General features: G+C 42.9%; 3 protein-coding genes across 7 annotated transcripts; 2 read left to right on the forward strand and 1 right to left on the reverse strand.

The window, feature by feature from the left end:
- Nucleotides 1-826: 826 nt before the first annotated feature.
- Nucleotides 827-1,709, forward strand: polr2l (RNA polymerase II, I and III subunit L). Its single transcript, XM_084682186.1, has 3 exons — nt 827-943; nt 1,124-1,235; nt 1,423-1,709. The coding sequence occupies exons 2-3, from the start codon at nt 1,141-1,143 to the stop codon at nt 1,529-1,531; spliced, it is 204 nt and encodes a 67-aa protein (XP_084538312.1). The 5' UTR covers nt 827-943; nt 1,124-1,140; the 3' UTR covers nt 1,532-1,709.
- A 185-nt stretch (nt 1,710-1,894) lies between these two features.
- On the reverse strand, nt 1,895-7,806 carry LOC146247337 (cleavage and polyadenylation specificity factor subunit 7-like). Of its 5 annotated transcripts, XM_084682180.1 has the most exons (10): nt 7,322-7,611; nt 6,865-7,066; nt 6,239-6,430; nt 5,955-6,058; nt 5,695-5,840; nt 5,235-5,574; nt 4,782-4,900; nt 4,306-4,450; nt 2,631-2,860; nt 1,895-2,323 (listed from the first exon to the last, which is right to left on the reverse strand). In XM_084682180.1, exons 2-9 carry the CDS (start codon nt 6,943-6,945, stop codon nt 2,638-2,640), a joined length of 1,350 nt encoding a protein of 449 aa, XP_084538306.1. In that variant the 5' UTR covers nt 6,946-7,066; nt 7,322-7,611; the 3' UTR covers nt 1,895-2,323; nt 2,631-2,637. The 5 variants fall into 5 exon arrangements, with proteins under 5 accessions (XP_084538306.1, XP_084538308.1, XP_084538307.1 ...); XM_084682182.1 differs by lacking the exons at nt 6,865-7,066; nt 7,322-7,611 and adding an exon at nt 7,660-7,806; XM_084682181.1 differs by having other exon boundaries at nt 2,622-2,860; nt 6,865-7,616.
- Nucleotides 7,691-9,598, forward strand: sdhaf2 (succinate dehydrogenase complex assembly factor 2). Its single transcript, XM_084682185.1, has 4 exons — nt 7,691-7,848; nt 8,235-8,458; nt 8,600-8,709; nt 8,855-9,598. The coding sequence occupies exons 1-4, from the start codon at nt 7,822-7,824 to the stop codon at nt 8,983-8,985; spliced, it is 492 nt and encodes a 163-aa protein (XP_084538311.1). The 5' UTR covers nt 7,691-7,821; the 3' UTR covers nt 8,986-9,598.
- The last annotated feature ends 1,616 nt before the right edge of the window (nt 9,599-11,214 follow it).

The following is an 11,214-nucleotide window of genomic DNA, read 5'->3' on the forward strand; positions in this document are numbered from 1 at the left end:
CTTGACCTGATGCGTCTGCGCTTTCTGGAAGGCTCTCCTTAGGTGGCGGTCTCGTTCTTCTCTCCCAGACCCCCGGTCTTGGAGGGGGAAGGGAGAAGTTGTTCCACTCAAATAATGCTGGAACAGCTCCCTTTTTAAGTAATCGCCGCCCGTTCTCTGATGTAGGCTCTCGTATATCCGCCTCTTTAAAATGACGACTACACACCCGGGTGTGAGGTGTAATAACAAAGTGATCCCTGCGGATGACGACTACCCATTTGCGTCTGAGCTCCTCATCCACAGGAAAGGTAAAAAAACTAATCACACCGTTGTACTTACTTGAGTTCTGGCATTTGCACACAAGTGCTTGGCAGTGGTACCAGATGTTCGCTGATATTTGAACTTTTTTGTCGATTATTTTCTCTTGACTAGCTTTGGACAATCAATATCGACGATGGATGCCATTGCAGCGGAAGTAAACGCGGTGACTGAGAGTTTTAGGCGGAAGTACGTCAGCTCACCGTGGCATATAGGCAATTGGGCTCATATTTGTACTAAAACATTTCCATACGACTTCCAATCTATCTGCAACAGAGTCTGTACCATTTACCATCTCACAGTTATTTGCGAAACAAATTATGAACAACATTTTTTAAATAAATCAGTGCAAAAACAATATGGTTTTTTTCAACCCCTAAATATTTGTGCTATTGCAAACCTGTAATCCTAAATATGTGCAAATTCTCTGAATTGTACCTGCGTTAAATAACAATACGTTTGCTAACACATTACGATGACCATAGTATGTCTATGACTCTGAACATAGCTTAAAGTGTCACACTATAATGTTTCCCCCAGTTCCATGCGCTCGATGCCAGACGACACTGCCTCAAGCCAGAGCGCCTTGGCCAGCTAGGAAGTGATAACTCTTAGCTACTCAGAACCAACGTTTTCAACAATATTTGTGAGTAGAGAAAGCATTTACTTTAAATGAAATCTTGCGTATTGATAAACGATGTATTCAACCATCTTCAACAGCCTCAATAATTGTCGGAGTACCTGGATGCAAAACATGCGCCTATGGCTAGTCCTGGCTAGCAACACATCCCGTCGTTTGTTGACATGATTTTCTTTACGTCTCTAGGTACCTACTGCACAGCAATGATCATCCCTGTTCGTTGTTTCACGTGCGGTAAAATTGTAGGGAATAAATGGGAGGCGTACCTCGGTCTTCTCCAAGCAGAGTACACTGAAGGGTGAGACTACATATTTTATTTTACTGGTAGTTTTATTTTACTGTACTATCAAGATACAATAAGTATACTTTATTTTCACCAACATGTACTCTGGAATGGAGTCATGACCGGTTAGATTATGACAGATAAAGCTCTCACAAATCTAAAAATGTGTTCCTGAAACTGCCCTTTCTCGTTGGTCATACAGCGACGCCCTTGATGCTCTGGGCCTGAAGAGATACTGCTGCCGCAGGATGCTTCTCGCCCATGTTGATCTAATTGAGAAACTGTTGAATTATGCTCCGTTGGAGAAATGATAATTTACAGAAAACGAATCCATTCCGTTTTATGAATTTATGACCAAGCCCCACCTAATTTCTTTAAGTAATCAATCCCAGAACCCTCATGCTTGGACACCATGGATATTACGGCAACTAGATCATCAAATCAGTACTCCATTTGTATTATTTTCAAAATAAACGTTGACAAATGTGATTGTTTCTGAGATGGCCTTGTGTTTGTTCTAATCCTGTTGTATCAACATGTGGCTGTAGTTAAACTGTTCACAATACACTGACCCTTGAGCAACAACAAGCATCACATTTATTCACTTCTACACTTCACTCTTCTACCCTCTTGAAGAAAAGTGAAACCTTTTACACAAGAACATTAACAACCAATTTAACAACCTTTTTATTTCTCAATTTCGTATACAAAAAAAATGGGGACAGATGAAAACATACATAACACTGTAAAATATATATATAAAAAAACAATGTGCATCCAGATGTAGCGAACAGCAATGGTTTCCTGCCACAACTCTAAAAAAGATTTATCAAACAATAGCTACATCAGTAAGTGAGAGAGAAACATAAGGGACAAGGTGAAGCTGAAATGGAGAACTGGAACGGGACAAGAGATGTTGATATAGGTGATCGAAAGGGGATCTTCTGGGACCTCTGTCAGATTGTGGGGACAAGGAGAGCTACGGACATTCACGTTGTCTCCATAATTCTGTTCTATTACTCTCCATTATTTAAGGTTTCTAAGCAGCTAGGAGCTGCTTCGAACTATACCCAGCCTGACGAACAGTCTCAGCCTGCAAAGTCCTAGAGAGAACACAGACATACCTGTCAGGTATCCAGACCCACATCCAGAGTAAACAGGATAAGCAATGAAAGACTGTCCAGAGTTATGTAATGTATTAGGATGGCACTGGAATTTGCTGGACACCTGAAGTGTGGCTTAGAACTCGATTTGATTCCAACAAAATCTTTTATAAAGAATACTTTTTTTTTTTTTACGACTGAATAGCTTTGAGTTCCAAACTACAACCACATTTATTACAGTATTTATCATGTGTTAGGTAGTACAGTTGTGCTTACATTGTACGTCGAGTAGACCTACTGTGTTTACCTAGCTATTAGCGGTGTCTCTCTCGGTGGTCCCGGTGCCTGTCCCGTTCTCGCAGCCTCTCTCTGTCTCGCTCCCCACTTGAGGAACGCTCTCTGTGTCGTCGTGACATCCCAGCAGACTCCCAACTCTGGCTGTAGAAGTCCTCTCGGTCCCTGTCCCTTTCCCTGTCCCGCTCACGATCTCGCTCCCTGTCACGGTCTCTCTCCCTCTCTCTGGAACGATGTCTTTTCCTGTAGGTAGAAAGAGAGAGAAAGAGAATAAGACCACTGGCTAGTTAAACATTCTGTATTCTGCAGAATACATTTGTGTCATGAAAAACAACAACACTGATATAACTTTAGGCTAGTTTCCCAAGTTTAGGCCTAGACTTAAAAAGTTGTTTTTAAATTAAAGACTGATAGGAGCACCAAGTACTGTTGGTATTGTTATGTTTTGGTGTTATGGGAGGGGAAGTTTTTTCTTAATAAAGAGGAGCATTTCCGCTCTCTCACGTGCAAGTCAGTTTCTTTGTTGTTTGCTCTCAACACTAGAGCATGGTGCTGATAGGGATATCCAAGCTGTGGAGGCCAAAAGAGGGAATCAGACTGCGTGAAATAATTCCATATTCAAATGCAATACCCGGGCTCCACTGTTAGTTTTGACACGCTACATTACAGGTGTACTCGTAATTAAATCATGATGCTGATACCAAGTACAAATGTTGACCATGCTGTATTTGCCCGATACAAGTAGCATCAGTGCATCTCTATTGAAAATGTCAAGAGATTTTAGCTTTGGACTAGGCTAAGGGTGCTTTCACACCTATTAGTCCGTTTGCTTGGTCTGAATCAGTGGATGAGTTCCTACTTTGTTGCATTTTTCATTAGGTCCGGTTAGTGTTCACACGGTCCCGTTTTAAGCGAACCAACGTTTGAAAAAAGAAAAAAAAAAAACGCGGTCATACAGGTTGTTAATCTATTGGACAGAAAATGTGTGAGGGAAACTTTTTTTGGGTTGCTCGTTGGTCTTTTACTCAGGATTATATCCAGGTTATAAAACCATGGGAATTATATGTTTTTGTCTGACGAGCTACCACTTTTCCATAGAACATCACACACTTTTAGCTGTTTAAGTTTTTAACTTGGTCCACTGTGCAATAATGACGTTTTATTTCAGTATATCACTAAATAATTTAAATACCTCGCAACTCTAATGTGTCTCCACAAGTATCTCTGCAATATGATCATCAGCCCATATTTGCCGTTCCTTCACTTCATCATTCCCCCACATTTTCCCTCAACTAATTTTGCTGCTAATGAGTGGCACGTACGTACGGCTGTCTCCGCCAAGTGTAAATTCCTTTTTCAACCCACAATGCACTACATTTTGGTTTGCTTCCTGGAATAGGTCAATATTAAGTCCAATTACGTTCAGACCTAAAGCAAACCGAACCATGGTTCACTTGTAACCGGACCGAGTCCCATCTTTTTAGGGGGACCATGGTTCGGTTGTTTGATCCGCACTAGAGTTCGAATGCGTGTTCTCACCTCTCCAAACGAACTGTACTTTCAGAGAAAACGGACCATGGTCCGATTGAAACGGACCAAACATGTCAGGTGTGAAAGCACCCTTAATGTTTGTGAGACTGGTCCGATATGTCATAACATGACCCTTAATGCATGATTCCAGTGCTGACCTGGTGCCAAAGTTTGCTTGAATGGAGACAAGGCAGTCTTTAAGTGAGGTGACCAGGGTTTGACATCGCTCATCTCCGAACACTCTGGACTGTTTAATGACAGCGATGGCCGTTAGAAGTGTTTCCATGGCCACACGCAGGTCTCCTGTGAGGGCAACACAACAGTCAGCAACAAGATGACCCAATAGCAGTCAAAGATGAATAATGGCCGGCATAGGCTAAATACATTGACATGCTTTATTGTATGATATTGACTCAATGAAACAAGCCTATTCTGTGAAATTCAATAGTTCATCAAATCTGAGTTCACAAAAGACTACTAGCATGCACAGTGCAGTGACGGGGGAACCAAGGGGTTTTCACATTATACTGTTTCCGTATTATGGATTGCTATGCCATGTACATTGCCATCTCTAAGTGTCTGTGTTTATGGTACTGTAGGTTACCCTCTGACTCTGACGTAGTGTTAGTCTCACCTGCCGTTGCCCCAGACACAGCCTTGGTGATGGCACTGCTGGCTATGGCTCTATTCCTGTTCATCAGCTCCTCAAACTCCCCATCTGGAACCAGGGGTGTAAGGGCGTCACTGTCCCGACTGCAACACAGCAAAGAGACCCACACATGACATAAAAAATGCAGACCCGCTAAGGTATAAACCAGGCTTTACTTGGCAAGCTAAAAACACATCTAACCACCTTTTTCCACTCAAGTTGTGGTAGAATTGTAGCAAGACATACATACATCTAACATCAGTGGGAGTGCATAAGTGCTATGAACAGCAAAACACAGAAACAATTGTAGCCATGTAATTTCAATTTGACATTAGTAACTAATTACAAATACCCCAAAAGTCACTGAATCCCTGTATACCGACAAATACAGAAAACACCCATAAGTAGTTTACTAAGAAAGAGGGTGTGTGAGCTTACTTGAGTCGGCTGTAGGCTGAGGTTGTGCTGTAGCTGTCGTGTGCCGGAGGGAAGAAGGCTGGGTTCAGATGAAGGCTGGAGGGGGGTGGCTGGCTGTGCAGGTGAAGGGGTGGTGGGGGGAAAAGGTGGGGCATGCTGGGAGGTGGGATGTGTGGTGGGAGGAGGGGAAAGAGTGGAGGAGGCCGACTGAAGAAGGGAACGGACAGCGGAGGGGGCCTGTTGGGGAGGTGGTGTGGGGGAGGAGGTATGTGAGGGATGGAGTTGGGCTCCAGAGACGGCGTGGAGGGATGTTTATCTGTCAAATCTGTGGACTCCTTCGAGTTAGCCCGCTGGGGGACACCTGTGGATACACGCATACTTTCATTAAAAAAGAGCATCAGCTAGCGGCATTCCACGTTGGGGTCAAATCCAAGAACAGTTTTACATACTACTGGGTTGACATTGCCAAGTGGAGGCTTACGTTTGTTGGCCATGGCCTCGAACACAGCAAGATTCTGTCGAGTGGCAAAGCGACAGTCCACCTTCTCTCCATTCATTTGACAGTAGGGTAGCGCCTCCAGCAATTTCTGCAATGACTGTTCTGTGGCCACCACAACCTCAGCATATCTATGGCACCAAAAAGAGAGAAAAGAACGAAAAGGTGAGAAAGGACAAGAAAGTGAAATGAGGGATAACTAAAACACAATGGGAAGGGATCAGAATAGGGTTTTTCTATCTCACCCTCTAGACTGCCCATTGGCTCTGTTCTCTGCAAATTTGATCTCCACAATGTCCTTGACCCCCAGAGTCTGGGCCATGGTAGTCAAATCTGTATCTGAGGTCCACTGAGAAGATAGGAGGAGGAAATAGGGAATGAGGGTGGCAAGGGTGTTAGAGGATTGGTCTGAGTAAGTTATTGAGAGGAAGGAGTCGGTAATTGCCTTCTACAATGGACTATCTAGAACTTACTGAGCATACTGATTTGAGTGAGTTTAGGTGTGTGTGCATAAACAAGCTACACTTACCCAGGAGAAGTTGCCTATATAGACTGCCAGTCTTTTGGTTGGTGCAGCACTGCGAGTGTTCAGTATTGATGTTGCGCTAACCTCCTCCTTCCTTGGCCTGTCGTCTTTCTTGGAAGGGACAGTCTCATTAGGAAGTCTCTCCCGACTCACAGAACCCGTGAGGACGTCGTCATAGAGATCATTCATCTCATCCTAGGGAAAAGAAAATTACATTATCATGGGTTAGCCTATTTTGAAACGATATCCTTGTTAGTCTATGGCAACACACCAAAAGGTTTGTGTCAACATTTGTAGTCGTGTTGCACGTTAGTATTGCTTCCTCCATAACCTGACCGCACTGGGGTTCCCTGGGTTCTAACTCGGGTACTCTACTAACGCAACGGCCACCTCAATAAAGACCGCTTTCCCCAGCTACGCCACCGAAATGCTAGCATTTTAATGGCACGGGAGGGCGGTATTTAGACTAAAGTGTGAGTTTAACTAATTATACAACTCGGTTAAATGTGGATTCTTCAGGGTGCAACGCTTTTAATCGGGATGTTAAAGCTAGTACTATGTTTTGGTACATTATCAAGTCCTACTGTACTTAGCACATATCTCTCCAGAACAGTGCAAATCCATCTCACCTCTCCGTTGTGGTTGAAATTGTCATCGTAGATATCTAGGTCTTGGGTGTTCCCATCGGCTGAGGTACCTGTACCCGCCATCCCCAAAACCTGCACGGCACTGTAGCCACCGTTCTTGACGTTACGTTACTAGCTAGGCAACGTTTCGACAAACGTCTTATACTTAAATTAGAACCGTTGAAACGTACACCGGTACTGGTATCTACGAAAACGAGTACAGCTTCATATTAGCCAGCACTTTTGAGTTAACGCTATATGACAGGTGGGCTAGCTGACAACACTTTTGTTTAGATTAAGCGGCACTAGCTAGCGTTCCCCTTCCTACACCACAGCTACAGTTAGCTAAGCGGTAGGAGTAGACGTAGACGAAACTTAACGGAGGTAAACAAACACCAGTGACAACATAAAATAATGTACTTTTACAATGAATATGTGATACAGATATACGAGTTCTCACATGCAAAAAGACAACCTTCTGAGAATACGAAACAGACTGGCTAGTTAGCTAGCCAGCTAATAAACACACAGCTAGTTAGCTAAGATGCCCAAAGTGGGGTTGACTGTATCGTTGAAATACAACCGACGAGAAACATTATCCAGCACTACTAGTACTAGCCACTTTTGTATTATTCAAGTTAGCAATAAATGATCTTCGGCAATTTCATTTCCCGTTATTGAAAAATACAATTTAAATACATAAATACACTCATCAAAGACAACCAAATAGATATATTAACAGTTTCACTGAACAGAAGAAAAAAATATTGTTATTCAATAACTAGCTACCTCACTGACCTCATCAGTATGGCGTCTACGTGTATCCATCATTACGTTCCTGTGTTACCATGTTATGTGACTGCGCAGTAAAACAATTGTGTAATTGTACATCTGGCATCGAATCATAGGGCATTCGTTTCTGGACACTAATCGGTCCAGCGGGTTGAAAGAAAATATACAATGTTGTCTGCAGTTGTTGCGAAAAGAGTGAGTGTGAATCGTATTTGAAATACTATTTTGATCTAGTGAACTGACGTTGACCTACACATAGCTAACTTTATGTGGTGCATTTCCAGTTTGCTTAGCATTTGCGTTAGTCTACCAGCAACTAGCTCCCAAGGACTTTAAGGAACGACTATCTAGCTAGCGGATTTAAGCAAGTAAACATGTTTCATCTGTCAAAAATTAATGTTTCATCTGTGCCTATTTTCTGTTTCATGTTACAGTATTCAAAATGTAGTATAGGATTTCAAGCACATACAATACCATGGAAAACATGAGGGTAGCATCAGAAGGACGCTAATTTAGTGTGTACAACGTTGTTGTTTATTGTTGCTATTATGACATAGCTGTGCTTCTTTCTCCTGGGACAGTTGGTCAGTGGGGTGTGCAAGGCGTCATGGCGACCGGTAGTGACAGGCCTAATGTCAGCACGGGCATACCGTGGAGAGGCACCTGAGGATTCGAAAGGTGACCTAATTGAGATCCCTCTGCCCCCCTGGACAGAGAAGGTCGGAGAGACTGTTGACATCAAGAGGAGACGGCTGTTGTATGAGAGTCGCAAGAGGGGAATGCTGGAGAACTGCATACTGCTCAGGTGAGAGAGACTATGAACACATTTTCTTTAAGCAATTAGTTGCTTCACATAAGTTTAAGAGTCTGATGATAGTTTACCTGTATCAACTCCAAATAAATGCTAAATATCTCTTCTACCATTCTTCCATCCTTCTTTCTGTAGTCTTTTTTCCAAGCAGTACTTGAACACCATGAGTGAGACTCAGCTGCAACAGTATGACAGACTGATTAATGAGCCCAGCAACGACTGGGACATCTACTACTGGGCTACAGGTGAGGAGAATTGTCTCTCATTTCAGACCTTGTGTTTATTCAAGGTGAGCTAACGGATGTTTATGCATCAGACATGTGAATTGCATCTTATTGAATATGAAGTCTCTCTAAATGCGTTTTTTAGTTCTAATTCATATCTTCACAGAGGCCCATCCCACACCTGAGGTGTATGATGGAGAGGTGATGGACATGCTAAAAGAGTTTACTAAGAACCGGGACCAGGAACAGAGGCTGGATGCCCCCAACCTGGAGTACCTGGACAAGGGCAGCCAGTGAGGCCCATCATGGTGCATGAGACTCACCTGGCTCAAATACATAGCAAAATACTTGTGCATTTGAGTTTTATAATTGGTTATAATGTCAAGTGGTAATTTAACCATGTGCTGAAAGATGCATTAATCCAGGTCCGCTGAAAAACTGCAACCAGGTCTGCTGGTCGATCTATCCATCTGTCTGTGATATAATTTCTTCTTTCTCCGGTCCAAACTGCTGGGTAGGGCTAGGGTTAAGCAAATCCTTAGCATATAACTTCAGTGAAGAAACGTCAGAAGCAGAATTTGGCAGATACCAGCCGATCACCTTCTCAGCAGTGCAACAAAACAAGACAAAACAGAGCGCACCTAGCAACCGAGGCAGCCATCATCGGCGCCATCTTGAGTCAAGACCATCTTGAACAATGACTGTGATATACAAATGGACTCAGATTAGGAAATTGGTAAATCAAGATTAGGAATCTGAAATGAATTAAACAAGCCACTGAACTTCTAAAGAAGGACACACACCCCTGATTAAAACAGAGCCCCTTGTATGATGGATATTTTCTTGTGAATGTATACAGTTAATGCACTGCTTGGTTGTAATGTAATAAATATGCATGCCATATAAAATATTTATGTACCAGTATGTCCTGCTTTTTGTTCAAGGCTGTTAATTACATGACAACATGTTAATAGACAGTTAGGAATAGAGACCATGTCTCAAACTTAAGTTGAGGCTGCAGAACTAAGCATGTGGATGCTACATAAAGTATGATGTATCTGTTGCACCTCTAAAATAAATTAGGGTTAGCGATAGGCTCTGAGCAGAAATTGACAAGACTTAAAAGGAGCCTTTACTTTTTTGTAACAGAACAACTGGCAGGTTTATTACAAAATCACTGACCAACACACTATTCACAGAAGTGTTTTATCTTACATTACAAAATACTCCAAAATAAAATTGAGCTATTTGATTAGAAAAAAATAGGAAAACAAAATAAATTGTCCTTGGGCAAATGGAAAGTCACTCTACCCAGGTACTAAACCAAAACACATTCAATTGTTCCTTATCTGGAATCCATGGAATCCAGTATCCGAGATCTGGATACTGATCCGTTCAGTCCATAGAGTTGATAGGCGCGTTCGACTTCATGCAGCGCCGGCGGCGCCGACAGTCGGCTGCAGTCGGCTGCCTTGAAGCTTAGAATGCCATTGGCTGCTTCAAGTCAGCCGGGCTGCAGGCGGCTGCAGGCGACACCGGCGCGCATGAAGTCCAACGCACCTAATATAACTAGAGTAAACTACTTTTGTCTTCCAAGATGGCGTCCCCATTAATTTCTATGAAAAGTGCTTAGTGTTGCAGAGGGGCCAAGGCCCCACCCCTCGCCCCTCGGCTTGAAGCAACGGCCCCGGTGGATGTAGGTGGTATTGCATTTACGGTTAGGTTCCCGTGTCTTCCGGTCGTTTTTATTCTATTAACTCCAGTCAACATTTACAAAACTATCTCCCCAATAATTTTTGTTCGATTCTCGAACCTGGCTCATACTACTAGCTTTTTCATAGAAGATTTTTCCAGATTTTTGCTAAGTTTGAAACCAATCAAAAATGGGTAAACTAGCACCCCATTATTTGCCTAAGTCAATAAAAGTTCCCTGCAAATCTGCTCGCGGATACAACCAGAGCCTGTTTAAGGAGAGCCTGCCCACTCCCTATTAAGCCCCATTGTACCGAATTTGGTTGCAGTTCCACCAGGGTTCCACTGGGGGTGATCGCGAGTGAGTGCATGTTGAATGGGAGTCTATGGAGCTAAACAGCGAAATTTGTCTCTTCGCCTGATTGTTGTTGATAAATCTCTGATTTGATTGTAGTTTTCGCATGTTCAACATGGATTACAGGTCGAAAGTTGAATGAACGAGTACTTATTTCCTTTCGATTTCTTACAGGGTAAGTCGTCGTTGCCCATAACACGCTAGCATTCTGCTAACGAATGCTGATTGGTTAGTGAAGGACTGACTACGACAAGAGATCCCACTTGATGGCATCCTAAGCAGAACCAGAATGTCAGAGCATTAGCAACAACATTAGCGAGCCAAAACTCTTTCTAGCATGTGTATTGACAGGGAGAGCCTAACCTGCCAGCTGTGTTGTCGATGCCTCGAGAGAAAAGTGGAAGTAACCAGAGCTTAACGTCAAGCAGTAGCTCTGGCCGTACAATTTGTATGACCTCAATGCCATTTTCAAAGGCTTT

This window comes from Hypomesus nipponensis, chromosome 19 (genome assembly GCF_054491055.1).
Source record: "Hypomesus nipponensis isolate SF chromosome 19, ASM5449105v1, whole genome shotgun sequence".
Classification (NCBI taxonomy): domain Eukaryota; kingdom Metazoa; phylum Chordata; class Actinopteri; order Osmeriformes; family Osmeridae; genus Hypomesus; species Hypomesus nipponensis.